Source organism: Parambassis ranga, chromosome 9 (assembly GCF_900634625.1).
Source record: "Parambassis ranga chromosome 9, fParRan2.1, whole genome shotgun sequence".
In the NCBI taxonomy this organism is placed as follows: Eukaryota; Metazoa; Chordata; class Actinopteri; family Ambassidae; genus Parambassis; species Parambassis ranga.
The window spans coordinates 1,482,071-1,508,774 of NC_041030.1; the positions used below are offsets into that span (position 1 = coordinate 1,482,071).

The 26,704-nt window shown below is 41.4% G+C and overlaps 1 protein-coding gene across 6 annotated transcripts; it reads left to right on the plus strand.

The window, feature by feature from the left end:
* The first annotated feature begins 338 nt into the window (after window positions 1-338).
* Window positions 339-25,370, plus strand: ep400 (E1A binding protein p400). Of its 6 annotated transcripts, none has more exons than XM_028413452.1 (53): window positions 339-511; window positions 1,597-2,945; window positions 3,055-3,162; window positions 3,266-3,350; window positions 5,366-5,763; window positions 5,851-6,150; window positions 6,383-6,568; window positions 6,677-6,817; window positions 6,908-6,986; window positions 7,141-7,178; window positions 7,262-7,319; window positions 7,406-7,489; window positions 7,682-7,795; window positions 7,880-8,067; window positions 8,145-8,322; window positions 8,408-8,544; window positions 8,621-8,790; window positions 8,924-9,098; window positions 9,199-9,335; window positions 9,442-9,628; window positions 9,715-9,884; window positions 9,972-10,159; window positions 12,080-12,373; window positions 13,618-13,791; window positions 14,201-14,353; window positions 14,598-14,662; window positions 15,178-15,455; window positions 15,623-15,825; window positions 15,980-16,149; window positions 16,246-16,442; window positions 16,544-16,655; window positions 16,734-17,030; window positions 17,133-17,207; window positions 17,336-17,470; window positions 17,565-17,609; window positions 17,716-17,869; window positions 18,038-18,273; window positions 18,384-18,557; window positions 18,633-18,680; window positions 18,765-18,901; window positions 19,178-19,234; window positions 20,304-20,382; window positions 21,234-21,401; window positions 21,505-21,550; window positions 21,627-21,733; window positions 21,839-22,037; window positions 22,117-22,238; window positions 22,357-22,578; window positions 23,137-23,323; window positions 23,439-23,587; window positions 23,700-23,864; window positions 23,959-24,018; window positions 24,391-25,370. In XM_028413452.1, the coding sequence occupies exons 2-53, from the start codon at window positions 1,629-1,631 to the stop codon at window positions 24,700-24,702; spliced, it is 9,258 nt and encodes a 3,085-aa protein (XP_028269253.1). In that variant the 5' UTR covers window positions 339-511; window positions 1,597-1,628; the 3' UTR covers window positions 24,703-25,370. The 6 variants fall into 6 exon arrangements, with proteins under 6 accessions (XP_028269253.1, XP_028269254.1, XP_028269255.1 ...); XM_028413453.1 differs by having other exon boundaries at window positions 18,041-18,273; XM_028413454.1 differs by having other exon boundaries at window positions 18,044-18,273.
* Window positions 25,371-26,704: the final 1,334 nt, after the last annotated feature.

Genomic DNA, 26,704 nt, shown 5'->3' on the forward strand with positions numbered 1-26,704 from the left:
ATGTTATACAGGGTGTGATCAAAATAAATATTTATTATTGGAAGTCGTAATTCTCTTGATTGGGGCATTAATGCACATCTAATTCATAATAAAAAAATATTTAACCTTTGTCTAAAATAAAACAGCTTTACATTCTTATTTGGTTTTAAGAGTGTAACCCTAGTGTTTTTTTATTTTATTTTATTTCACAAAGAACAACACATACAATACAAAAATGCATACACAATCAAAACCAAACACCGAACTATCATCATATATAAGCCAGACAAGCGTTAATAATCCTACGTCATCTTTTTATACCGCTTCCTGGAATCAGAACGACATCCGGGTCACTCGGAGGGGTTGCCGCGGTCGCCATGTTGGTGAATGAAGTTATCCTAGCTCCAAAACATTAAATAGCGACTAGCAATATCAATATTTTATTTTTCACGGAGTAATGCTTGTCACAGCATGTGAACTACTGTAAATATGACTTAGTATTTATGAAGCTACTAGAGAATCCCCATTCCCTGTAAGTAACACCGTTTAACTGATAAATGTATTTATTATTTGTCAGCTGGCCTGCTAGCAAAAACAAGCTAATCGCTAGCATATGCTAGCACGAGCCCCGTAAGAATGGTCATCGTTATTGCTAAAATGAAATTGTTAAAAATGTTCTAGCGTGATATTTGTAATCGTTTTAAGCATGGTAGTTTATATTTGTTATGATCGTATGGCTATATTAGTTTAAAAATTTAAAAACTGTTGTTGACATTCGAATACTATAAGCTAGCGCTAGTCAGCGTTACACCACATAGCGTCACTGGGAGTGGAAGCTAACGTTACTACCGTGTCAGGCGATATAAATGCGAGCCAGATATTATTACTATACGTGAATTGTTTGCAAATGTTAATTCGTCATTGTTGTTTAAAAACTATTAGTGTTTAGCTAGCACGCATTCTAAACGCAGTATTTGGAGTGTTGTTATCGGATAGTAGTGATACACCTCACCATCACCGGTATCGGTATCGTTAACGTCTTACCCCTTTGTTTAAAATGCATGTGGGGTTTGAATCCGTCGTAAATTCGTTGAACCATGTTTTGTCATTACATGACTTTATGTATTTATTGTTAGGAATTTAGATAATATTTTTTTGGTAATAGTTCTGCATCTGAATAATTGAATGTATGCTTTAGGTAGACAAATTAACACTTTCCCGGTGACAAACAATAAATAATGTCGAGCAGAACGCATTAGCAACCTTCTATAATTCTGACTTAGTCAAATACATTTGGCCCCATTATATATTTACAGTTGGATATGTGTACTAGTTTTGTGAGTGGGTGGAATGGTTTTTTTTAATATTCTAGTGGCATTAAATTAAATTAAATTATTTTAGTAAAAAAATAACCAGAGAGGAATGTTACTTTTTGGCCTTCATAATGACAGTTAAAATGTTGCTGCAACATAATAGTTAAATGCAAACCATTTTAAGCAGGTTGTTAAGTTGCAATCAGTTGTAAAACTAGAGAATTCAGGATCTGTGTAAAGAATCAGATGTGGCACTGTGAATATTTTTTATTTTGGAATTAGACATATCGATTACTCTTCACAGATTGTGTTTGGACAACGTAATATTGACACGCAATGCACCATGGAAGTGGATCACAGAATGTGCAGCGACAGCTCCAAAGATCCAAGTCTGTTGGTGGGTCAGAAGCAGAGGAGCAGCCGCAGCCAACCTTGGCAGCTACACAGCAGCAACCCACGGTTAACCACCCTCAATCTCCCGTAACCACTTTTTCTTCTGCCGCAAGCCCTTCAGCCCCCCAGTCACCCAATTATCAGATAATAATGAGTCGTAGCCCTGTCACTGGCCAGAACATGAACATTACATTACAAAATGTGGGACAGATGGTGTCTGCTAACCAGCAGATCACCCTGACCCCACTCCCCATTCAGAACCCAGCCTCTCCTGGCTTCCAGCATACTACGTCTCAGTGGAGGTTTGAGCATGCTCCATCTTCATACATCCAGGTCACCTCTCCCGTGCCTCAATCCATACAACCGCAGAGTCCAACCCATCAGCCCCTGCAAGGCGTGACAAGACCAGGAGCTCCTGCAGCAGCATTGGGTGTTTGTGGGCAGAGTCCAACAAGATTTGTTGAAACAGGCATGTTGCATGTGCGTCAGATTAGTTTAGGTAGTCCGTCAGGTAGTGGTCATTTTGTTTACCAGGAGGGGACAGGATTGGCCCAGATAACTCCAGCCACAACTGGTCAGGTACAGCTGGCCTCTCCAGGAGCACCAGGCTCTGTAAGGGAACGTCGGCTCTCACAGCCTCATTCACAGACAGGAGGCACCATCCACCACCTTGGACCTCAAAGTCCTGTGGCCACTGGTACCACTCTACCCACTCTGGGCAGTCCAGGTCACATCACCACTTCCAACCTACCTCCACAGATCAGCAGTATCATTCAAGGACAGTTGGCACGCCCTATGATATTTGAGAAGGCAGCCCAGGGTGTAGTGGCTGGAGTTGGAACCACAGCCACAGCATCATTTAGTATACCCTCCTCCATTCCACCATCTAGCCCATCCCTCACCAGTCCACCCCAAGGGATCCCCAACAATCCTCTTGCATCCACCAGCATGACTGTGGGCACTATGAAGAAGCCGACTGCCAAGAAGTTAGAAGAAATTGCTCCTTCTACTCCAGAGATTGCCCAGTTAAGAAAACAGTGCTTGGATCACCACACCAAGAAAATGGAGAGCCTGAAAGAAGTGTTCAAAGAATATCTGATTGAACTTTTCTTTCTGCAACATCTCCAAGGGAACATGATGGACTACTTAGCCTTTAAGAAGAAGCCATGTGTTCCTTTGTACACTTATTTGCGACAGAATGACTTGGACCTTGAAGATGAAGAAGAAGAAGAAGAACAGTCAGAGGTCATTAATGATGAGGTATTACATTTTCTAGCTCTTATTGTAAGATCAAAAACCTGTTTTTAGAGTACAAGAACTGTACATTAATCCATCCACTGAATGTTGTGCCTCTTTCAAATGTCTTCAGGTAAAGGTTGTTACTGGAAAGGATGGCCAGGCAGTGACACCAGTTGCCATAGCAACACAGCTTCCTCCCAATGTTTCTGCAGCATTCTCTACTCAGCAGCAGTTTCAGGTGAAAGAAGCAATGCTTGTTTTCAATAACACTTTATAATTACTTACTTTAACTCCATTGCCACATGGAATGTCATATTAATTGTTTGAGATCGTTTTTGCAGGGACACCAAGGGGCTGCTTCTGGCACTATTACAAACCCTGGGGACATGGATGCCTTTAAGAGGCAACAGGCTATGGTGCAAGCAGGTAGGACAAGGATCATAGACTCCTGTCTCTCCTATGTTGCTTTGTTTCCTCCCCGTTTGCTTTGTTTTCTTTTTATTTTCTTTTTCCCCCTCTTAATTGCTTCTGCTTTTAGATATTTGGCATCCTCTACTAGCGCTCTGTGTTGAAGTCTTAAACCGAGGAAGGAGAGGTGACCTGTAAGGTCTTCAGAAGGTCATTGCTCTGTGCAGAGTGCTTTTTTTTGCGTTATGAGGGTATTGTGTGTTTTAAATCCCAGATCAGGCTAAGAGGCCCCGGATTGACGTTGGTCGCCATGGGCTGATTTTCCAGCATCCTGGTGTAGCCTCTTTAGGATCACCTGGCGTTCCACTCCAGCAGCTTATGCCAACTGCGCAAGGTAGGAGTGCTACTACCAGGACGTTCTGTCTTCTGTTCGATGCTGCTGGACCTATGCCCTTCCTCAGACCAAGGATATTTTAAAAAGAGAATCTAATGCATTTCTACAAATAAACTCCGAGCAGCATCAACAAACAGCTCATCCTTCTGCTGGATTTGTCAGCAGTCCACAGGAAGTTCAGGCTTAGCTGTACCAGCTCTCTGTCAGGAAAAATGGGAAGAAGAAAATCAAGTTTCAAGAAGAGTAGCCACTCAATGGGAAGATGCCATGTCTTATGATTTATTTATTTTTTTGATCACTCGTCGTCACCCATCTCTTATTTTCTGAAGTTTTTTCCTGTTACTCGTCTTTATTTGGACCGACCTTCCCGTGATGATGGATTTTCATCTAATTTGGAGGTGGATCACAGAAAGTGGGAACCCTGTGGGAATGAATTCTCTTTCCAATGGGTTTTGCTTGTCTTCCCATTTTATGAATCCACGCATCATTCTTCTTTTTGGTTTCCCATTGTCATTCTGTCACAAGTCCCTCTTCGATTGTCCATCCTTGCATCATCAACATGGAGTGAAAATCACCAGTCATCAGTCTCTGCGAGTCTTTCTTTAGCTCACGTTGTGTTTTAGTTGATTTTCTTCCATGTTAACCCATGACATTTTGTTCTGACTTGGCTTCTTTCCCTCAGTCTTAGTAGGAGGGGAATCATATGGAGGAGTTGTGTTCACGGCACAGGTTTTTGCGATTTGGTGGTGTGGGTGTGTCAGGGCCAGGTGTTGATGGCGTCTAGGCAAGGTGGTGTGACGTGCAGGGAGGTAAGGCAGGTGCTGCTTTAGTGTGCACAGCTCTGCTAAGGCCTGCTGTCTGCAAGACCCCATGTCTGTCCTTTTGCTCACCTCTGTGCTTTGTCTCTTTGTGAGGCATTCAGATGCCTTGTTTACTGCTAGAATGACATCGCTTCATGCATGCCAAACATATGGTGTTTTTGTGTGTGTCTGCTGTGTAGTTTTATTTCCCCTTTCTTCTCCCTGTCTTTTTTCAAGTTTCTAAATCTTTTTTTTTTCATTTTACTTTGTAACATTTCTCTTTTCTTTCTAAAAAAAAAAAAAAAAAAAAAAACTCTTATTGCATGTGTAATTTTTGATGTTTTAAACCACATTCTCTCAACATTTGAAATGCAATGTTTTGGTTTTGCATTAATCAAAGTAGTATTTTATTTGAGAGACATGTAGATTCTCATATTGATTTCATTTCCTCTGTAATCATTTTGCTGTATGAGTTTCATTAGTTTCCGCTCTGATCATCAGTAAGTAGTACACTACTGTTGATGAATACAGTGCATCTAGCTTATAACGGGAAGGTTCCGAGAAGTTCAATTAGCGCTCATTAAAAATGTAAAGTTACGACTACTACTGCTAAATCTACTTATTAGATTTAAAATATCCACATTCTTTAATGGGGTCTCTCAAATGAATTTTAAGGGAAAGATACAAAAATGGCATTAAAACCTGTTTTATTCACAAATGAGTACAAAAGATTTAAAAAAAAAATTGCAATACAAGATTAAGATTTTTATTTTTTACCATCTTTCTTTGTGCTCTCTATACTACCCCTTTGTCCTGTGCTTTGGTCACAATGTATACAGGCGGGATGCCGCCTACTCCTCAAGCAGTCCAGATCGCAGGACAGAAGCAGAATCAGCAACAATACGACCCATCCAAAGGACCTCCAGTACAGAATGCAGCCAGTCTGCACACACCTCCTCCCCAGCTCCCTGGCAGGTTACCTCAAGGTGCCCTCCCTATGGCAGGCCTGTCCACCATGACACTCTCTCAGCAGGCTCAGTTAGTGGAGAATACAGCTCAGCCTGGTGGACAGCTCCAGGCACAGGTCAAAGTGCAGGCAGGTGGGCCAGTCCTGACCCCAGTGAATCCCCATGCACAGCTCCAGGCCCAACTGCAGCAGCAGATGCAGCCAGGTCTTCACCTCCAGTTGCAGCCTCAGCAGCAACAACCACAGGCAATTCTACAGTCAGGACAAGCGGTCAGTCTATGTTAAACCTATGTTAAAAAAATATTTTTTATGTTTTTTTTGTGATTGAATGGTGTTGCTGCAAATCTCTCTTTGTAGACGGTGGCACTTGCTCGCCCTGGGTCCGAGCAAAACCAGCCAGTACAGAGAATTCTGACTAATTCAGTATCGATGACATCCACATCTCCTGCTCCTGTCTCTGCTCCCAATGCCGTTCCAACATCCCATACTGCAAATCCTCTCCGTCCTCTTGGTTCTAACATCAACACAAGTACCCAGTCCAAACTGACTGGAACCAATGGCATATCTGCAGTCAAAATATCTGGCTTTGGTCAAGGTATGACCATGCAGTCCTCACAGGAGGGTTCTCAAGATAAACAAGTCGAGCAGGCCAAATTGGTAAGTGCTTCAAGCATATTTAATTTGCACATGGCAGGTAATTAAAACATGCTTTCAAATATCATGTTTACACTTGCTTGTTGACCTTAAAAGGTTATTGACCATTCCTAATAATTTTATCCTTTGTAGTCCATCTTTTGTTTTTGAGAATACAGACATCAGATCTAATGAAATATGGAAGAGGTCAAAGCTTGGTTTATATTTAGATGTCGCATGCGGTCACTATTTCCAGGAGAGTCAAGTGCATCAGCGCATCTCTGAGCTAAGGAAGGAGGGCCAGTGGTCAGCCAGTAGGCTCCCCAAACTTGTGGAAGCTTCACGTCCAAAATCCCACTGGGACTACCTCCTGGAGGAGATGCAGTGGATGGCTGCTGATTTTGCCCAGGAGAGGAGATGGAAGGTGGCTGCTGCTAAGAAGGTATGCCAGGCATAAGCATTCACTCAGAGAAGTTTAAATTCTAGAATAAAAATTACACTAAAGTCTGTCTTGTTGAAAGCCACATTGTCTTCTATGTCTTGTTTGCAGCTTGTACGCACATGTGCTCGTTACCACCAAGAGCAGAAGAAAAACGAAGAGAGATCAAAAAAGGAAAGGGAAATTCATCTTCGCCACATTGCCAGCACAATAGCCCGAGAGGTTGAATTCTTCTGGTGCAACATTGAGCAGGTTTGGTTGTTTGTGTACTTACTTATTCATCTTAAAAAAAAAAAACCATACATTTACAAAATGATGTTTATCTGGGGTTTTTTTTGCCAGGTTGTGGAAATTAAACTTCAGTTTGAAATTTATGAAAAGAGGCTTAAGGCACTTAACCTACAAAAAGCCTCAGCCAAAGGTATGTCCCATCACTGAACTACTGAAAATAAAAGCCTTTTTACTTAACTGTCAATTGGACCTGGTTTTCAAGCTAAACTGTAAGCTACTTCTAGCTACTTTATTTAATGTGCAGATTTTGATTTTATAATATACTTACCTCTCTTGCTTTATAGTATCTTGTCAGCCAGCTGGAGAGAAATCTGATAAAGAGGTTGGTGCTGCACTGGCAATTATTGATTTACACTGTTTTTGGATTTTGGAAGTATTTTTATACATGCATTTTGCCTTTTATAGGAAGTGCCCACTTCAGCCAGAAAAAGAAAATCAAGTGTGTCCTTTGTTGATGAAGATGGTATGTGTCAAGATCAATGTTCACTCAAGAAAAAAGTAATAACTTAAATATATTATTATGTTTAAAGACTGCCTTTACTTTTACAGATGAAGAGGGCACCATTGAAGAACAGGAAGGCTTGGAAGGGGAAGCTGACCACAAAGCAGAGTTAGTGGACCTTGCCAAAGATGGTATTTAACTTTAATTTCTTTTTATTAAAGTATTTATTTTATCAAGACAGGTTTTGTAGTAAATTCTGTATATATAACAAATTACGAGCAAAGATTATTACACTTTAGATAGGTCTACTTGATCATGGCACACAAGTATCTAAAACGCACTTTTTTGTGTTGTTGACTAATGTTTTTGTGTTTGGCTCATAGCGGAAATGCCTCTAGATGCTTTGATGAAACAGTATGCTGGTGCCTATGCTGACAACTTTGAATGGCCTCAGCCTAGTCCTCATAGTGAAGAGGATGAGATGGAGGAATCTGGAGGTGCCTTTTCTATTAAAAAAAGCATCCTGAGGTTTACCTGGTTGTTGTGAATGAAGTGACTCTAAACCATTTTCTTTATTTCAGAAATCGAATGTTACGCAGGCAGTCCACCTGAAGCAGTCTTGATTGACTCCCTGCTTAGTGTGGAACAGTATCGTAGCACTGACAAAACCACTTCGGAGACTGATGGGAAATCCGGCAGAGACATTGCTGAAGTCGCTGCTGCGACTGAGGTCATCCTGCCCAAGGGCAGCTTCAGAACGACTTCAGCAGTAAGATTGCTAAGGACACATAAATAAATACATATATAACATGCATTAATCATTTTACTGATCTTTTATTTTACTAGACCCGCAGTCCGGCTCCTGTCCTGTTGCATGGATCACTTCGAGATTATCAGCAAATTGGTGTGGACTGGTTGGCAAACCTCCACAAGAAGCAGCTCAATGGGATCCTAGCTGATGAGGCAGGCCTTGGCAAGACTGTACAGACAGTGGCTTATATGGCACACTTAGCTGGGCAAGAGGGTAAACCTCACTTCTATAAAGTTTATTGTTTTCTTATTTTGAAAAAATCGATGTCATAAAGACACATGCCTTTTTGCATTCACAGGCATATGGGGACCCCATCTTATTGTTGTAAGGATGTGCAAGTTGCTGAGTTGGGAAGTGGAGTTCAAACGGTGGTGTCCTGGCCTTAAGATTCTCCTGTATCTTGGAAACAAAAAAGAGCGCAGATCTAAGAGAATGGTAAAATTGTGATATATATAAAATCATTGTTTCAGTCAGTGGCTGTAAATGAAATGACTTATCCTCTGATCATTAGGGGTGGGGTGAAGCCAACAGTTTCCATATATGTGTGACATCCTACAAGCTGCTGATGAAAGATCAGAGCCATTTTCTGAAGAGAAAGTGGAGGCATCTGGTACTGGACGAGGTGCAACTCATCAAAAGCATGACAGAGAAACACTGGGAAACAATATTTGCTCTCAAAAGGTAAACTGGTAACACAATAATAAAGCAACAGGTACCAGTTTTAGCATTTTTGTCTGTCTATGAAAGTCATTTGATATCCTGCTGGGTGGTTTAAGTCTCCATTGACTAACTGGTATTTCTTTCCATCTTTCAGTGAACAGAGGATTCTCCTCATCAACACTCCACTCCAGAATACTCTCAAGGAGCTGTGGACCATGATCCACTTCCTTTTGCCAGGAATAACCAGGCCCTACTCTGACTTTCCTGTGAAGGCAGGTACAGACCAGAACCAGGACTACTGCCACAAACTGGTCATCCGTCTGCACAGGGTTGGTATTGTGCCTGCAAACTCTCTGCCCCTTCACTTAGGTGCCTTACTTGTAATCCTTACATTGTTTATTACATATAATTTCCCTTTTTTAAATGTAGATGATCCAACCTTTCATCCTGAGGCGCTCCAAAAGGGATGTGGAGAAACAGCTTCCCAAGAAGTATGAGCACATCCTTAAGTGCCGTCTGTCCAGCAGACAGAAGAGCCTTTATGAGGATATTCTCACTCAACCAGGGTAAGACATTTTCTCACATGGATTAGTTTTATGGTTTTAGATAAGTCTTTCTTGTAATATTACAACAAACCCCATATAACACTTTGTGTCTGGTTGTTCCCCATAGAGCTCAGGAAGCACTGAAGACAGGTCATTTTGTCAGTGTGCTTCAGGTCTTGATGCAGCTGCAGAGAGTGTGTAACCACCCTGAGCTGGTGGCTCCCAGAGAGACCAGTAGCTCCTATTTCTGTTCTTCACTGCAATACAATGTGCCATCACTGGTGCTGGGAGCCCTTCAGAATGATGCGAGCAAGGTATATGCTGGTGCTTGATTAGAAAAAATACCCTCACAATCAGGCTTCATTGATTAACCTTCACTTGTTGTCTTGTAACCTCCTAGATTGCAAGCCTGTCCATATTTGATCTGATCAACAATGAGAACAGACTAACTCGATATCAGACTGAAGAGGTGGTCCCAAAACTAAAGGTCACTCGGCAACTAATAGAGGAGATCTACAATAGTCCAGATCCACCACCAAGACCCAGACCATATCCGATAAAGCCCATGAGGTCAGCAATATCACCTTTAAAACACCAACATAAAGGTATTGATAGTGTGGCTGTAATGAAGTATGGACTTTTTTATTGATATCTTAGACTGTTCCAGCCGGTGCAGTATGGCACAAAGCCAGAGGGCCGTCTAGCCACAATCCCAAATGCAGCAGGTCAACGTCCTCCAATAAGCTCTCCCGCTACTTGCACCTCTCCTTCTACCACAAGCCAATCAGGCCAGACCAGGGGCAAGTCTCCTGTCACCACTACCAGTACTGCACCCACTTCTCAAGGTAAGACCATTTCAGGGGTGGTACAATGTAACAGGGAATGGGAAATGTGTTTTTTTTCAGTGGCTAAAGGATTCCAGATGGGTTACACCACAACCTTTATAAACTTTTTAGCTGCTGCAGTTGTTTTGTTGGTGCTTTTTCTAAATGTGCTGATACTAGTCTTATGCTTGTGATGTGTGCATATTACAGTGTTATGCTGCATGCTTGAGATGCTATTTTGAATTTAAATTAACAGAATCTACTGTCATGCTTAAATATATTGTTCACACTGTATTCATATTTATATAGTGTTTGTACCACACGCAAATATTTACTATTTACGTATTGAGACACAGTGCTGTCTAATTTTTCATGTAGATGTGTCCATGTTTTCACTGGCAAATTCCACAATGATCATACACGTTTCTTGTACTTAAATTTATACTTTCTTGCAGCAGTGGTGGGTTAGTGACAGTGTTTCCCCTGTATGCCACACAGCCTGAAGGGTGGGGCTAAATGTAACACTTTCAGTGGAGAACCTTAGACTGTCTCTGACATTTCAGTAACTGTAATGAATTACATGTATTGTTACATTTGCCTGGCCAAAAAAGAACCACACAGATTTAACTAGGAAAATACGTAAGAGCCTTCTATTTGGTAATTACTGTGTCAAATGACAACCCTTTTTACTCCAAATCAAGCAGTAGGTAACATCTAAGTTTTTAAAAGTATCATGCCAGAAGACATGCTGTAGTTATGAAAGAGATCTGCATTGAGCTAAGAAACCTCCGGTAGTTCAGGAGGTTCATCTTTGTGTATGGAGCCCCTATGGTGACATTGGATTAAAAAAAATGCGTGGGCCACGAGAGTTTAGATTTTTGTTTTTTTTCATCTTGGGATGAACTACAATGACGTACTTAAGTCACTTGCGGTTAGGCATGGAGTAGTAATGAGCAAGAGACACTTAATTTGGCTGCTCAAAATGTTGTGTTATTAAAACACTGCAAGTCCACTGTAGCTTAAACATAACATAACATATGGTAGACATAAGGAAGATGTTCTTTTTATTGTAGCAGCTTGTGACCGCAATGCCTCAGCCATCTGTTGTTATCTATGTTAACTATCTCTTGGCCACGCATTATAATGCCCCCAGAGGGGGCTCCGTATTTGAGTAAGAAATGTTTACGAAAAACATTTTGAATTATTGTGATTGGCACTCAAACACAATGCATCATTAAAACTCTACAATGGAACTTGTGTATGTTAAATAATGAAAATAAGCATTTTCACGCACAATGTTTATGTTGATTATTGGTGCATCATGATTAGGGCAGGGCAACTAACAGAAAATATATCTAAATTCACATTTAGACTGTCTAACCAACGTAATCTTATTTACTCTGTGCTGTCCCCTTGGTGTAGGTAAAATTTAAAAACACAGGTTTTGAAGACCTTTGGCTGCTGAACAACAGCAGAAGCAGCAGTTTTGGTGAACAGGTTTGAAGTGGAGATATTTGGGAAAACAAGCAAAACTGGGAAATCCCAAATAGTAGCAACATCTTCCTCCTCCTCTGCTTCACACCTTCTCCCACCACTAATTGATTGACCACCACAACAGTCCATCTCTCCTTTCATCAGTGCAAGAAACAAGTGTTGTGGCATTGCATATGGCATGATCATACTACAGCAGATGTGTGTTGTAGTCAATGCTAAAGGCAGTCCAACTAAATTAGTGTGAAGGTTTTTTGGCCCAGCATCGTATTTTTACAAAGTAGTTACATTTTGGATATATCCGTCAGTGACATCAATAACATCCATAATACTGCTTAATTTGTTGGCCCACCACTGCTGACTGAATTCATAAAAATGTGTGATGCTACTATTTTGACAAAATATCAGGTTGCCCCTAACATGGAGTCCCATACCCCATTGCCTTCACAGCGGTTGGAACAGCTACTCAGAGAGCCCAGGCTACCCCTGTCAGCAGCAACAACACTGCAGCCTCCACTGTAGCCTCCTGTGGGAACACTGGCATTGGGCAGCATATGTTGGGGGCTGCCCCTGTGGCCTTGGGCCAGACCTTAGCTGGCACAGTTGTGGGATCTGTGGCTCCCATCAGCCAATCTGCATTAACACAGGTCCCCAGGCCAGCTCTAGCCCCCAGCCATGCCATCCAACCCAGCTTATTGTCCCAGAGGCTGGTTCTTACATCCCAGGCCCAGGCACGGTTGCCTAGTAAGTGGCCTGCCTTCCCCTCTGTCTCAGCATTCCCCTCCCCTACCTCTGGCACACAGTACAGGCTGCTCTACACTGAGGCCTTTATTTGAGGCACTGCTGATATGTGTTCAGTCTTTACTCCTCCCAGAGAGATTGTTGTATATGCAGTAGTATCAGCTCTGGTGGTGCAACAGTTCAAGTCAAATGTTATGTTTCAGTAGTTATACAACTCACAGGGGTTAAAAAAAGTCCCTTAAATTTAAATCTGTAGCCATATCAGCAGCATCTCTACAGCCTCAGCAACCCCTGTGTCTTTCTTAAAACCTGCATGTAAACTATTGTGACCCACTTATGTTATATCTCACATTATTACACTTTTTTAACTTAAGTTCTTTCCCTTCTTTTTAATCATTTTTTCCCAAGTCACTAATATTATTTTGTCTCTTGCATCAGCCCAGCTGCAGGATGAAATCCCAAAGCTTTGGTTGTTTTGTTTTTTTCTTTGCTGTTATGATTTCAGTCTGACTTTGAGCCTCACTTTACAGCATGTGGAAATGGTGCCGCAGATTATCCAATGCCTTAAATGTATTTGTAAATATGTCTTTAAAAATATTTAAAAGGGAAAACATTTTTGTTTAATTTGCTTAGACAATGGGGAAAGAACTTATGTAGGTTCAAAAGTGTGTTGCTGATACATTTCATCCAGGATAATGGCAGGATAATGAAATATGTTGATGTATTGATATTGTCTGTAAGAAGGACTACAGCATAAATTATATCAAATTTCCCATTCGCATTTGCTTTTTTATCATGTAAACTTTCTGAAGAATGGGTGCATGGTTTTGTCAAAAATGCTTTAAAGGGGAGTTAACCACTGTTTTAGTTTACTTTGCTACAAAAAATACACTTATTATAAAGGGGATATGCGTTATGACTCCAGTCCCTAACTGTATTTTTAAGCAATGTTTCTGTTTCCTTAAAAACGCAGTGTGTCATGTATGCATATGTTTCAGGCACTGTCTCACCTAAAGACTGCCCTTAAAGCCATTTTTCCCCTCTTTAGGGTTTTTTTAAAAAAAACTTGCAGCTGCTATTATTCTGTTGTCGAGAGGAGCTGTACTGGTTCCACTGAATAATTCACCCTGGTTCTGCATGTCTTGCCTCTTTTTCACTCTTTAACTAACGAAGTGTATTGTTTAGTTCTGTATGTGGTGTTTAAATTCTAAGGTTAATGAAGCTTCTGTTCTTCCTTTCCATTGAAGGTGGAGACGTGGTAAAGATTGCTCAGCTGGCCAACATAGCAAGTAGCCAGAATCGTATCTCCCAACCAGAGACTCCTGTTACTCTGCAGTTTCAGGGCAACAAGTTCACTTTGTCCCCCAGTCAGCTCCGTCAGCTTACCACTGGGCAGCCCTTGCAGCTCCAAGGTACACTCGGTAATGTACAGCCCATTGTCACTCACTATAATTTTCTTCACTCCCTTGCTTGTGTTGCTTGTGTTCTTTTTACTTTTTCATACATTTACATGAAAACATTATTGTGTGTTATTGTGTGTGTGTGTGTGTGTGTGTGTGTGTGTGTATATATATATATATATATATATATATATATATATATATATATATATATATATATATATATATATATATATATATATATATATATATATATATATATATATATATATATGAGTAATAAAATAATCTGGATGCTCATCTTACTCATCTGGCGTGAATTAATTAATTTCAACATTTTTCTTGAATGTCGTCCTTCTTTAATCAAATACTCATCTCTTTGTTACACTTTAATGGTAACTTTAAGGATTTTTCTTCTTCATGGATTTAGGCAACATCCTGCAGATTGTGTCAGCTCCAGGGCAGCAGATCATTAGGCCACCGGGATCCATGGTAATGCAAACAATGCCTCAGGCTATTCCTGCTTCCAATGCCTCAGCTACACCTGGAACACCTCATTCTGCCCAGTCAACAGCTCAGCAAGGTGACTAATTCACGTTGAAGATGTGAATTAAATCTCTGTCTTAATGCTTGGCAACACCATCCAGCAACCTTCTTCTGAAGTTAAAATACTGAGTGCTAATTCATTCTTATGTGATAGAATACTATGTTGTCCACATGCACCTCCTTCCTTTACTCTACAATGCTAGTATGTGAAGCCACTCTCTTTTGGTAAATGGATAAATACAATATTAAAAATCTTCTGACCATGTGGATTTGTTTTTCAGCATTAGGTGTGACTACAAATGCCACATCAGCCCCCACTAAAGTTACTGCTCATGGTGCTTCTCAGGTCAGTATATTATCCTAAAGCAATGTTGGTTGCTCTCATTTAATTTGCTTGGTACTTCCACAACATTTACATTGAAATGTACTTACTTACTGCCACTCTAATACATTAACTTTAGTCTTCTTTAACTGTCCTTTTATAGAACCACGTGTTTGCTTAGTGCTGCATGACATCCTGAGATTCAGCTCACAGACGGATGTAATCTTGCTTTAGAAGTTGCTATAATTTAGAGCAAATTGTACATCGTTTCAATGATGACAAGCTGTCCTTGCCAAAATGCAGCATGATACTATGATCTACAGTGTCACAGATTGTTTAACTTTTTTTTCTGGAATGCAGTGTTAGTTGTTCTCTGAAAATAGCCCTTTTAAATACTTCTGTTATGGTTTTATTTGTCCATAGATATTTTTTTCCAATATTTGTCTGGCTTTAGCAAACTGCAGACTCTCCTTTTAGGCGAATTTTTTAGAGAAAGTATAATAGTACAATTATATTTATAATACAACTATCTTTTTCAGGAGTCCTCAGAAGAAAAGACTCAACAGTTGAAGGAGCGTTTGAGCCGCCTGTTTGAAGCAAATGAACAACGTTGTAGTCGCAGAGTGCTGTATGGGTCAGACCTGCTGCAGGCATGTACTGTAGGCTCAGAGCCTGGTCACACTGCCCTAACTGCTGGAGACTGGAGGTGGGTGGGTAGAGAGAGTTGCCTCAGGGCCCAGAAAACCTGTGTGGCTACCACCTCTGCACTACAGTCTTCTCTGCTCGCTGTGGAGGACCACCTGGAGGCAGCGAAGAGGTACGTGAGCTTAGTGTCAAACATTTATGATTCAAGTTTTTGTAGTTAGTTATGTATTTGTTGTGGTAACCAATTCTCTACCTCATCTCTCCTGTCAGTACTTTTACATTGTTAGTCTACTTAATGAATAAAACTAATGGACTAACTGTATGCCTCACTATTTTTAGGGTCACGTGTGTGGTGCCGGCTGCTGTAGCTCCATCTCCTTACATGTATGCAGCCAATCCCCCAGTTCCTTACAGTCTTAAGCAGAAGACTCTTTACCGTCAACAACAAGAGGTCTTTGCCCCCTACAGTGCTGACATCTACCATTTAGCCTCTAGAAGTCTCTTTTTTCATCCTGACTTGCAGCTAATGCAGATGGACTCAGGTTAGCCCATTTCCTGTTTTTTGTGTGTGTATGTTTTTCTTTGTATGTGTAGCATAGTTTTTTCACTAAAATGAGCCAATATGCAGCAGATGTCAGTTTTACTCGTAACACATTCTACATTGACAAGAATAATGTTTGATACATTTTTTTTCAGGTAAACTGGAAGCTCTTGCCATTCTGCTGCAGAAGCTTCGGGCAGAGAATCGACGTGTCCTCATCTTTACTCAGATGTTGAAGATGCTTGACATTCTGGAGGCCTTCATAGATTACAGGCAGCTTACTTACGTGCGCATTGATGAAAACTTCACTTTTGAAGAAAGACAGGTAAATAACATAGTGTAATACTGTTTATAAGTGGAATGAATAGTTTGGTAGCTGGCCATATTACCTAACCCCTAACCATGTATGTGCTCATTGCAGCAAAACATGAAGAAGTTTAACAGGAACAGGCAGGTGTTCTGCAGCATCCTGACCAACCGATGCTGCTCTGCAGTTGGGACCGTATTTGATGCTGACACCATCATCTTCTATGACACAGACCTCAATCCCAGCATGGATGCTCGCACACAGGAGTGGTGTGACAAAATAGGACGTTCCAAGGATATACACATATACAGGTGATATTATAATGGGAGAATCCTTCCTTAACTATCAGCAGTGAAACACTACAACCTTTACTTTCTAGAGCGATATTAAAGGACTTTTGTATGTTGGCCAGGTTGGAGAGTGGTAATTCCATTGAGGAGAAACTGCTGAAGAATGGCACCAAGGACCTGATAAGAGAGGTTGCTGCCCAGGGATCTGATTACTCTTTGGCTTTCCTCACACAAGTAAGATGAACTAGGTGTGGTCGCTTAATGCATAGGTCATTTGCTCAAGAACATAAAATAACTGACATGTTTTTCTAGCGGACAATCCAGGATCTATTTGAAGTGGAGGCAGGATCAGGCGAGAAGGTGGAGGAGTTTGTTGTTCTTCACCAGGAGCCATCTTCCTCTGAGGCCATCTCTCCCAGAGTAGCAAGACCCTACATCCAAGCTCTCAATAGTATAAATCTGGATGTAGTGCTAGAGCAGGAAGAACAGCAACAGGAGGAGGAAAAGCAGCTGGCTGAAAAGGAGTCAACAGAGGGAGAGAAGGAGTCTGAGAGCCAGGCTAAAGAAGATTCTGGCCAAATAGAAGAGCTGAATGCACTCATGGAACAGGTATATCCTTTATGCTGTGTGGTGTAAGACAAAATGGCATAAATATTAGATGCTGTTTTGTTCTTGCTAATTTTCTTTTGCATTTACCTATCCCACACACAGCTTACACCTATTGAAAGATATGCCCTGCATTATCTGGAGTACCTTCACATCAGTGATGATGAAACAGCTTTCAAGGTAACTGTTATGTGGTCAAACATGTTTTTGATTTTATAGATTTGAGGTACATATTTGCAATGGAATGTCTATTTAATTATGTAGTATATCTTAAATTTGACTGTTTGATCTATGTTTTGTATTCTCAGGAGGAGTTGGCGTGTTCCAAGAGAGGCTGGGAGCTTCAGCAGCTGCAGAAGCTGAAGGAGGAGGAACAGGAGCAGCAAATGATGGAAGGAGATGAAGATCTTTTCACTTACACCAGAGAAGATGCATACAACATGGTGAGTGGCCATTATGATTTCTGCTGGTCAAACAACAAAACCTATGCTAACTATGAATAACATTCTTTTTTTTTTTTTTGCTGTGCTTAATCAGGAGTATGTCTTTGATGCTGAGGATGGCCACACAGAAATTATGCCGGTAAGATACCAAAAGCTATGTATCAAAGGAAAAAGAATTGCAATTATTATATTGAGGTGCAGTATAAAGTCCTAAATGATGTCCATCTTCTGATTTTCAAACATAGCTTTGGACTCCACCCACACCACCACAGGATGACAATGACATTTACATAGATTCTGTGATGATGCTGATGTATGACACCACACCCATGCCAGAGTCTAAGCTGCCTCCTATTTACATCCGCAAGGAGCACAAGAGACTCAAGATGGACTCTTCAGGTAAGAGATTTACGGTATATTTAGATGGCAAATCTCAATGTCAGTCGCATTATCAATATTTACTGTTATGTCTGGAAAAACATGATAAATTCTGGACTGAATGTATGGGAAATGGCACCACTATGGCCATTGCACTTTTGTTTTTCTTTACTTGACTGTTTTGTCCAGCAGCAGCCAGAAAGAAGAAGAAGGGTCACGGAGAGACTGTCATTCCTCCACGCTCCCTTTTCGAAAAGGCCAGCATGCTCAAAGTGCGCCGTGAGGGCAAAGACCAGAAAAAGAACTTCTCCCTCAAGCAGCAAGCACCCTTTGCCAAGCCCCTCCCTTCGTTGGTTAAACCTGCAATGGAGGCTGGCCAGGACAACCCAGAGTGGCTCATCAGTGAGGACTGGGCTCTACTTCAGGTAGTAGCTTTAACAACTGCTTCAATTATTGTCTTTCTTTCCACCCATTATAAATAGAAATGGAATTTTGTATTTCACGTGATGTAATGAAACATCTGTGTGTTTGTTAGGCTGTGAAGCAGCTGCTGGAGTTGCCTCTTAACCTGACAATCGTTTCTCCTGCACACACACCTAACTGGGATCTGGTGAGCGATGTGGTGAACTCCTGCAGCCGGATTTACCGCTCACCCAAACAGTGTCGCAATCGCTACGAGAATGTCATTATTCCCAGAGAAGAGGGCAAGGTAACGTAATACAGTTACCCCACTTGGTTCGAAAATAAACCTACTTGTTTATCTAAACTATATCTATCTTTTTAGTTGGTGTATGAGGCAAACCCCAAGAAGAAAACCAAGAGTATATACAAGGTACCCTGTCTTATGGTGGATGCATTTGTTGCTCTTGAATTTTTGGCTTTAACTTTTCTGTGTATTGTGGGTGTGTGTGCTCAGTCTAAGAACAGTCGCCCTCTGAGGACCTGTCAGATCTACACACAGGACGACAATGCCACTCACATTCAGCTCTACAACAGCCGCTTTGAACTCATGAAGATCATTGCCAGCAAGAGAAGCCCACCAATCAAACCACTGTAAATACTGACTTTAGTCTTTTTAAAATGTATGCATTATTCTTTATAATGAACAAAAAGTTCATTATATATACAAAATTAGAAAAATACATTTTAATTATATTCACTGCATGTACAATATAAAGGCCTTTAGCTGATTTTGAAAATGTATGGGAATCATTTGCACTTGCCTTTTGACATAGCTGAAGGCCTCTTCAATCAAAGCCATTAGACAGCACAGTATTTTATTACGACCAAATAAAAAAGATTCAGCTAAAGATATTATGTTATTTGCAGACTGGGCCTGAATCCATTCCAGAAGAATCCCAAACATGCCTCAGTCTTGGCAGAAAGGTTTGTCTTAATTTTTCCACTTTTGTATTTTGGAAATCTACCCCCTTGTTATTAATCTTCTATTCAATAACCCAAACTTAGAAAAGAGTGATATGAGTAGGCATGGGACAGTTCAGGAAAAAAATCTGAACCGTTTGGTACAGGTGTCTCGGTTTGGGGCGCCTGCTTTGTTCGGTTCAGGAAATGCGCGTCAAGTAATGCAGTTATGCAACTACTGCAGATAAGACTACTCTCCTCGATGAGCAGCGGCCGTGAGCTCCACCCCCGCCTCAACGCACTCACAGGTGGTCAGTGTAACAATAGCTTCATGCAGCAGGTTCAGCTGCAGTCAGAGCAGATCAGTCATTCAGTCTTTCCAACTAGCATTTCATGAGCAACGGTGGGCAAAACAACACACGTTCTCTGTCCGACGGTGTATGTGCGCACATGTCTGTGTGCGTAGGCGCATCGTGCCTCTGTGCTCAGACAACAGCGGTGAATTGTAACCATGCAGAGACAGAAATGACATGCTGCTGTGCAAATAAATTAAATAACATGAGGCTGTTTAGTTTGTTTGATAAAAGAACAAGGTGTAGACCTGTTCTATAGGAAAGGTTTTCTTAAATGGCTTCTGCTCTGGTGCTAAATAGAAAAGAAAAAAATAATACAATTGACTCGACCTTCTAATACAATAGTAGGTAACTGATTCTTAAATATGGTAAATGTTGTATAATTACAATATATTTTGTGCTCATCTATGGTATTTCCTTTTAAAAGTAGAAAAAACCTCAACAATGTAAACCGAACCAAAAACTGTGACCTCAGAACCAATATACGAACCAATCTGTGGATTTGGTGAACTGTTCCATTCCTAGATATGAGTGTTCAAGAGTTTGAAGCAAGGCAACTGGATTTGTTTAAATTCCTTGAATTGACATTTTTCTGCTCCTCTAGACAGCTTCATCAGTTTCAAAACTGGTAAAGCTGCTTGGAAGAGCATCAGAATCATCTCAGTATTAGCAAGAAAACAAATCTAGTTTGCTGGTTAGGTTAAAGAACCTTCACTGAGAAGTTTTTTTTTTCTTCCCAGTGGGATCAGCTATGACAAGCCTCTACCTCCCATTCAGGTGGCATCTCAACGTGCTGAAAGGATTGCAAAGGAAAAAAAGGTGACTGCCAGCGATCCGCTGCTCCTTGCATGTGCTGTTATGTAGTATTATTTAACCCTTGTATTGTTAGAAAGCTGCCCACATCTTCTGTGTTACACAATATAAGGGTTAAGCAAATCAACATACCGTAATTGATATAAAAATACAGATGTTAGATGCACTGGTTGCAATTTTTAGATTGTTAAATTGTTATATTATATAATTGTTAAATGCTTGACAGCAGATGCAAACAAACAATTTTCTGTGTTGAACAGTTCTAAAAGATAAAAAATGCACCACGGTCAATGAGGTTTCTGAAGCTTCGAAGCTTCTTAGTTATGGAGAGCACTTAGTCATCCTTTATACAATTGAGACTCTTGTCTTTATTAATACTCTTAACTATATACATTTGGTGTTTTCTAACGGAAAACCAACATAAAGTACAGAATAGTCCTGGCAGGAAAATACAGATTTAGAGTCACTGTTGTCTCTGCTGATCTGCTGCTCATGTGAACTCACAGCCTGCAGTTTAAAGGTTCAAAATATTATACCAAGGTTTAATGTGACAAAGATTTTCTAAACATTTAAGTTTGTTGAAGAGGTGCCTGACTGGCTCTTCACTTGCGAGCAAAGGTTTTATTGCAATTACAGTGACCAGTATAATTTTTAACTCAATTCAGACTTTCTGCATCACTGCTGCCTTGATGTATGGCAGACGGAGGGGAGAAATCAAAACCCACCATAGACCGTCAGCATAGTTCTGTACATGAGATTAATTTGCCGATTCCAGTCGGGCCAGTCACCTATTCTACCTAGGTCTTGTCCCTGGTCTTTTGCTGGTGTTTGCAATTATGAATTGTGCATATTTACAGGCCCTTGCAGAGCAGCAGAAGGCTCAGCAGTTGGCTCAGCAGCAAACTGGTGCTCCCCAAGCCCAGGCTGCACCTGGCCAGGCCCAGGCTCCTGCTGCTGGCCAGGCTCAGGTCCCTCAGACTGCCACAGTAGCTGGAGCTGCTGCTGTGCCTAATGCAGCTGTACTGGTGAGAATCATAACATCTCTAGTAATGTTTCTACAAATAAGTGAGACCCAAAACAAAAAATTTCTACCCAAAGAAAGCTTTAAATACATGTTTTGTTTTTCAGGCTGGAGCCATAAAAAATGCCACTGTGGGCACAACAATTCAGGCTGGTATGCTGACCAGCATATGGTTTATATTACAGTGCATTGATGTTACAGTAGTTTAAAATTCTTTTTTTTCTTCCAGCCTCTGTAGGGGGGAATGTGATTGTGAACACAGTTGCTGGAGTTCCTTCAAGTCCCTTCCAGGCCAACAAACGCCTGGCATCTCCAGTTATACCAGGCACCCTTTCTGTGAGTCATGTTTGCTTAACTAAGACATAAAACACCAATCTTGTAGACAAAAGGATCATCAGAAGCATTAGAGCCATTTTCATTCTGTTGCTATTGTTGGTCTAGCCTGGCACAGCTGGAGCCCAGGTGGTCCATGCGCAGCAGAGGACTGTTGCTGCTACTGGTGCACCTGCTGAAGTGGTTGCCATAGCTACAGGTCAGAGTGTTAGAGCTGTTACCCCAGTGACGGCATCTGCTGTAGTTTCTACAGCGCTGAGCCCAGTGCAGTCACAGACCCGCCCACTGGTCACTCAGGTCTCACCAGGTACAGAACTTAATTGGCCTTTTTATTTTCTCAAGTATCTATTTCTGACCTAACTTTTCTGCCCTACTGCTTGGTACAGGTATGCAGTTACAGCAAGGCAAGACTCTCGCCCAGGCTCATTTGCAGATGCTCCGACAGCAGCAGCTGCAGCAGCAGCAACAGGCTTCTTCGCCTCAGATCAAAGCTGTAGGCAAACCCCAGGTACACCACCAGCCTCTTCACACAGAATTTTTATGATGCATGGATGGCAGAAGTATTTGAGTTGTTTGCAATTTAGAATGAAAATTAACAGAATATGCTGAAATATTGATGTTTATAGGAGTTGTTAAAGATGCACAAGCAAAAGTTGCAGCAGCACCAGCAGGTAGCTGCTGCTGTGGCAGCAGCCCAGGGCCAACAGGCTGCAGGGACCCAGCAAGCTACACAGGTGCAGCCTGCACAGGCTGCCCAAGCTAATCCCCAGCTAGCAGCTGTGGCAGCACCCAGACCTGGAGCTGTGCTGACCGGCACCACTGTGGCTAATCTGCAAGTGGCCAGACTGGTAAGATTATAAATTATTATTTGATTAGAGAAGAAGTGGTTGTGGATGTTATTGAGAAATTTTAATATAATAATACGATGGACTACAGACCTGTTACAAACACTTTTTTCTGTACAGTCTAGGGATGTACCAATCCAATATTCAGCATCGGTATCGGACCACTGCTGTGTCAAATTTGTATAAAACTTGATCCGATTTATTGGCTTAAACTATCATGTAAATGGTCTGTGGATGTCTCTTTCATCCAGGTCATGCTAATTTCCAGGTATTTAAATCTAGGCAACTGGTCCCCTGAAATGTTCAAAAAAACAATCCTTGAGTCCAATATCATGTAAACTATCATGTAAATGTTAAGCTTAACTTGGAGGGCCACGCTAGTGTGTAGGAATCCATACAAATATATTCATAACACTTGTTTAAATTGGAATCGGTGTTGGCATATACTAAATTTTGTGGAATCGGACATTAAAAGCTGGTATCGCTCCATTCCTACAAGTACAAGTACAGCCTTGTCCTGCTCAGTGTTGGCCTTTAACACTAATTGTTTTTCTCTCATAGACTCGAGTGCCTGCTCAGGGCCAAATTCAGGGCCAGATACAGGCTTCAACAGGACCCACAGCTCAGGTGACCCTCACTAAGCCTCCTGTTGTTTCTGTGCCAGCTGTGGTCTCATCAGCTGGGGTCACAACGCTGCCAGTCACTGTAGCAGGCATTAGTGTGGCTATTAGTGGAGCCCAGAAAACAGGTGTGTTGAATTTTGTTTAACATTAATCATGTTAATGATTTGTGATTGCATTTTGTCATATCCATTAAATAGTATGGTGTATTTCTGACAGGTCATACTTTCTCCTCTCTCTCAGGTGGCCCTGTGCTGACACCACCGTTCCCCCAGATGCAAGTACAGCAGCTGATTCAGATGAAGAAGCAGCAGCAGGTGGCAGCAGTTCAGGCTGCAGCCCAGCAAAAGGCAGGGCAGCCACAACAAGGGCAGGCCACTGTCCAGCAAAAGGTAACAACACTCAGTCACTATAGGACCATGATGGCCTTTCCAGTTTGCTGTGAACACAGTAGCATCCTTTTTGTTAGTTAAGATATCAGCAGATCTAATGTTGTTTGTTCAGATCGGCACCCAGCAGGTGACCGTACAGACAGCCCAGTCAGCCCAGCAGCCTCAGCAGAAGGTAACCTATGCTGCTACCACCCAGCTCCAACCAGGAATCAAGACCCAGTTTTTTGCTACATCCATCACCCAGGCCCAAAAACCTGCAGGAGCCCCACAAATCCAGGTACATAATCAAAGGCAGCCACTACAAAAAATGTAGCATTTTACGTAGACAGTTGATTTTGGTGTTAAGGTTACATTATTTTTCACTGCATCAGGTGGGTAAACTTCCACTGCAGCAGCAGTCAACTGTGGCCATGGTGTCTTCTTCTCAGCAGGTGAGGGTTTGATATATATAAAATATATAATTTATATCTGCAAGATTGTTTTTATATTACCCACCTGTAATGTTTATATTTCTATAGTGTTTATTCATTAAAGCTAAAACTGTCCTAATATAGTTCATTAGTTTTTCATTTTAGTATCCACTGGTACCATGATCTTTACAGGCTTTGTTAGGGCATTTAAATGCAGGGACAAGCACTTCCAACCTGTCGATCAGGGTATTTACGCTCACTACTTTACCTTATTTGTATTTCTGTCTTTTTTGAGTATACATGGAGCACCTGGAACGAAAACAATTTCCCCCCGGGGATCAATAAAGTATTTCTGATTCTGATTCTGATTTTATGTTTATATTGTTCCTCCAGATTCAGACGCAGGCTCAGAGCATGACTCTAACTCAAGCAGCCACTTCAGCTCCCACTCAGGTGCAGATGATCACTGCTGGGGCAGCAACAACACAGGTCCTCCCACAGAAGCTCCTGGTGCCTACTGCTGCCACCGCCTCACCCCAGATCCAGCCTCCACCACACAGCCCCGCTCAGCAACCTGCTGTGCCCTCTGCTGCCGAGTCTTCAGTGCAGCAGGCTGCTCAGCCTCAACAGCCCACTAAGGGTCAGGCTCGCCAGGCCGGCATCAAAGCCAAAACCCCCGCCAAGCCCAGCAGTGGGAATAATTAGGAGAAACATACTAATGACCATATTTACCAAAAGCTTTCCTGTGCTCTTATGGATCCCACAGCAGACCAACTTCCTGTCACATTCTTATCCATACCAAACATTTACTTGACCCCAACAACTTCTAATCTAAACTTGATCATTTCAGTGATTATACCTAAACATGATGGTTCTGGTGGGATTATTGTGTTTGCTGAATATATAACATTTTGTCCTCGGTATGTTTTAGGAGAGGTGGAATGTTTTATGAATTTGGAGCTGTAAAACTTTCCCCACAGCTACTGCCCATCCATACTGCTTCCCATCCATGCCTTCTATTGGGATCATTTTATTACTCAATAGAGGATTGTGGGTAATTTAGTATTGGGGAACCAGCTCTACATAGAATAAATGTATTCATAAATAGTCCTTTTTACGTCCGAATCTCTCATTGTCTATAGATACTGAATGGAGAATAATGAACGTTCCTTTAGTCATTTGTTTTTTATTTCGGCAAATACACTGTAAACATGTACTTTAGCGTTTTCTGTTTTCTCATAAATTGTCTTTTTTTTATTGATGTCAAAAAAAATGTAAATATCAACAAAAAACATTTGTACTTGTAAAGTAGTTGTGTTTTCATTGGATTTTTCAGCCTAATTGTAATAAAGTGTTTTGTTTTTATACACAAATTCATCTTTTCCTGTCATTAAATCGTTGTAAGTACTTTGATCCCGTGAATTCTTACAACTCATTTCCTGGTTCTGTTGCAGCACACACAGTCCTGTGTTGACAACCCGATATTTAGACCAGCAGCCATGGATGTGTTTACAGTAGTAGTTGGTAGACAGTGGAACTGGCATTGTAAGTATCTTGGACTGCAGTGGATACTAGAATCACCCCCTCAGCACTCTGCTCGGCCTGGCTGCTGATTCTGGCAGATGTGTCAGCTGAGTAAGTCAGACACAAAGGAAAGGAGCTGAGGAGTAATCAGGCCATCAAGCACATTACTAGCAATCATTAAAAAACTCTTTAAATCAGGAAAAAGTGGACATTTCTGCTAATGCTCTTAATTTAAAAAAAAATCTTGGTAAAGACATAATCTGTGTTTGTCCACAGGGTGTCACTGTTGTATCAGTATCACCTATGCTGTTTTTGGACAGAGTCCTCTGCTACTCTAGATTTTCCAGCTCATTGAAGTTTCCCATCTGCTCCTTAGTGCACACCCTGCATGTCTTCTCTCCACTGGCACTCGGTGGCCTGTCCACATTCACAACTAAACGAGTGAGACAAGGGAGGTGAGGTGGAAGAGAAGGCTCAGTGATGAACAGATGGGCAAAGCTGGTTCCTTTGGCCAGGACAACATGCTTTCCCTGAGCTTAGAAAAGCCATCCTTTTTAAACAGAAGTTAGAGACTATGTTTTTACAGTGCCATAAACATAAAGAGCCATAATGGCCCTGCAAAGTGATTCTAGCTAGAAGAGGGAGCAGCTGACAGACAGCATGAAGCTGTCATGGTGTGGTTAAGTGGAGTATACAACTCTATTCAGTTCACACATCTCATTACACAGTCTTACACAACCTCTGTGAATGTGTGCTTTTGATGTAAAGACAAAGCTCTATGTCACCCACCCTATATTCAAACGGCAGTTTATTTGTGGGTGAGGGAGGTGCACTTTGCACACACTGCTGTACACTCACAAACACAGCCGTTCTGCTTTGATTCTACACCCCAGAAACAACACAAGCTCTGTGATCCAGGAACTGCAAGTGACATTTGCAGCTGCAAAGAGTGTGTGTGTGTAGCCCCCACAGCAACACTTTGGAGAGGAGGCTTGTATTTTGATGCTTTTAGATGCTTTTATTTCCAGTGAAAAAGTCATGCATTAGGCAGCAGGAAAAGCAAAGAGGCAGTTTTATCTTCCTGCTCAGACACTAGCCTCCCAAACGTGTGTTTACCTCAGTCTTTAAAGCTTCTCAACAGTGTGTGTGAGAACTGAAGGCTGTTGTGTGTTTTTTTCTGCCT

Excerpts from the sequence above, each read along its gene's own strand:
- ep400 (XM_028413452.1), top strand. The coding sequence starts at position 1,629 with ATGCACCATGGAAGTGGATCACAGAATGTGCAGCGACAGCTCCAAAGA. Across the intron at positions 22,038-22,116 it reads GGTCACTCAGGTCTCACCAG|GTATGCAGTTACAGCAAGGC; the intron begins GTACAGAACTTA and ends TGCTTGGTACAG. Across the intron at positions 23,324-23,438 it reads TAGTGGAGCCCAGAAAACAG|GTGGCCCTGTGCTGACACCA; the intron begins GTGTGTTGAATT and ends CCTCTCTCTCAG.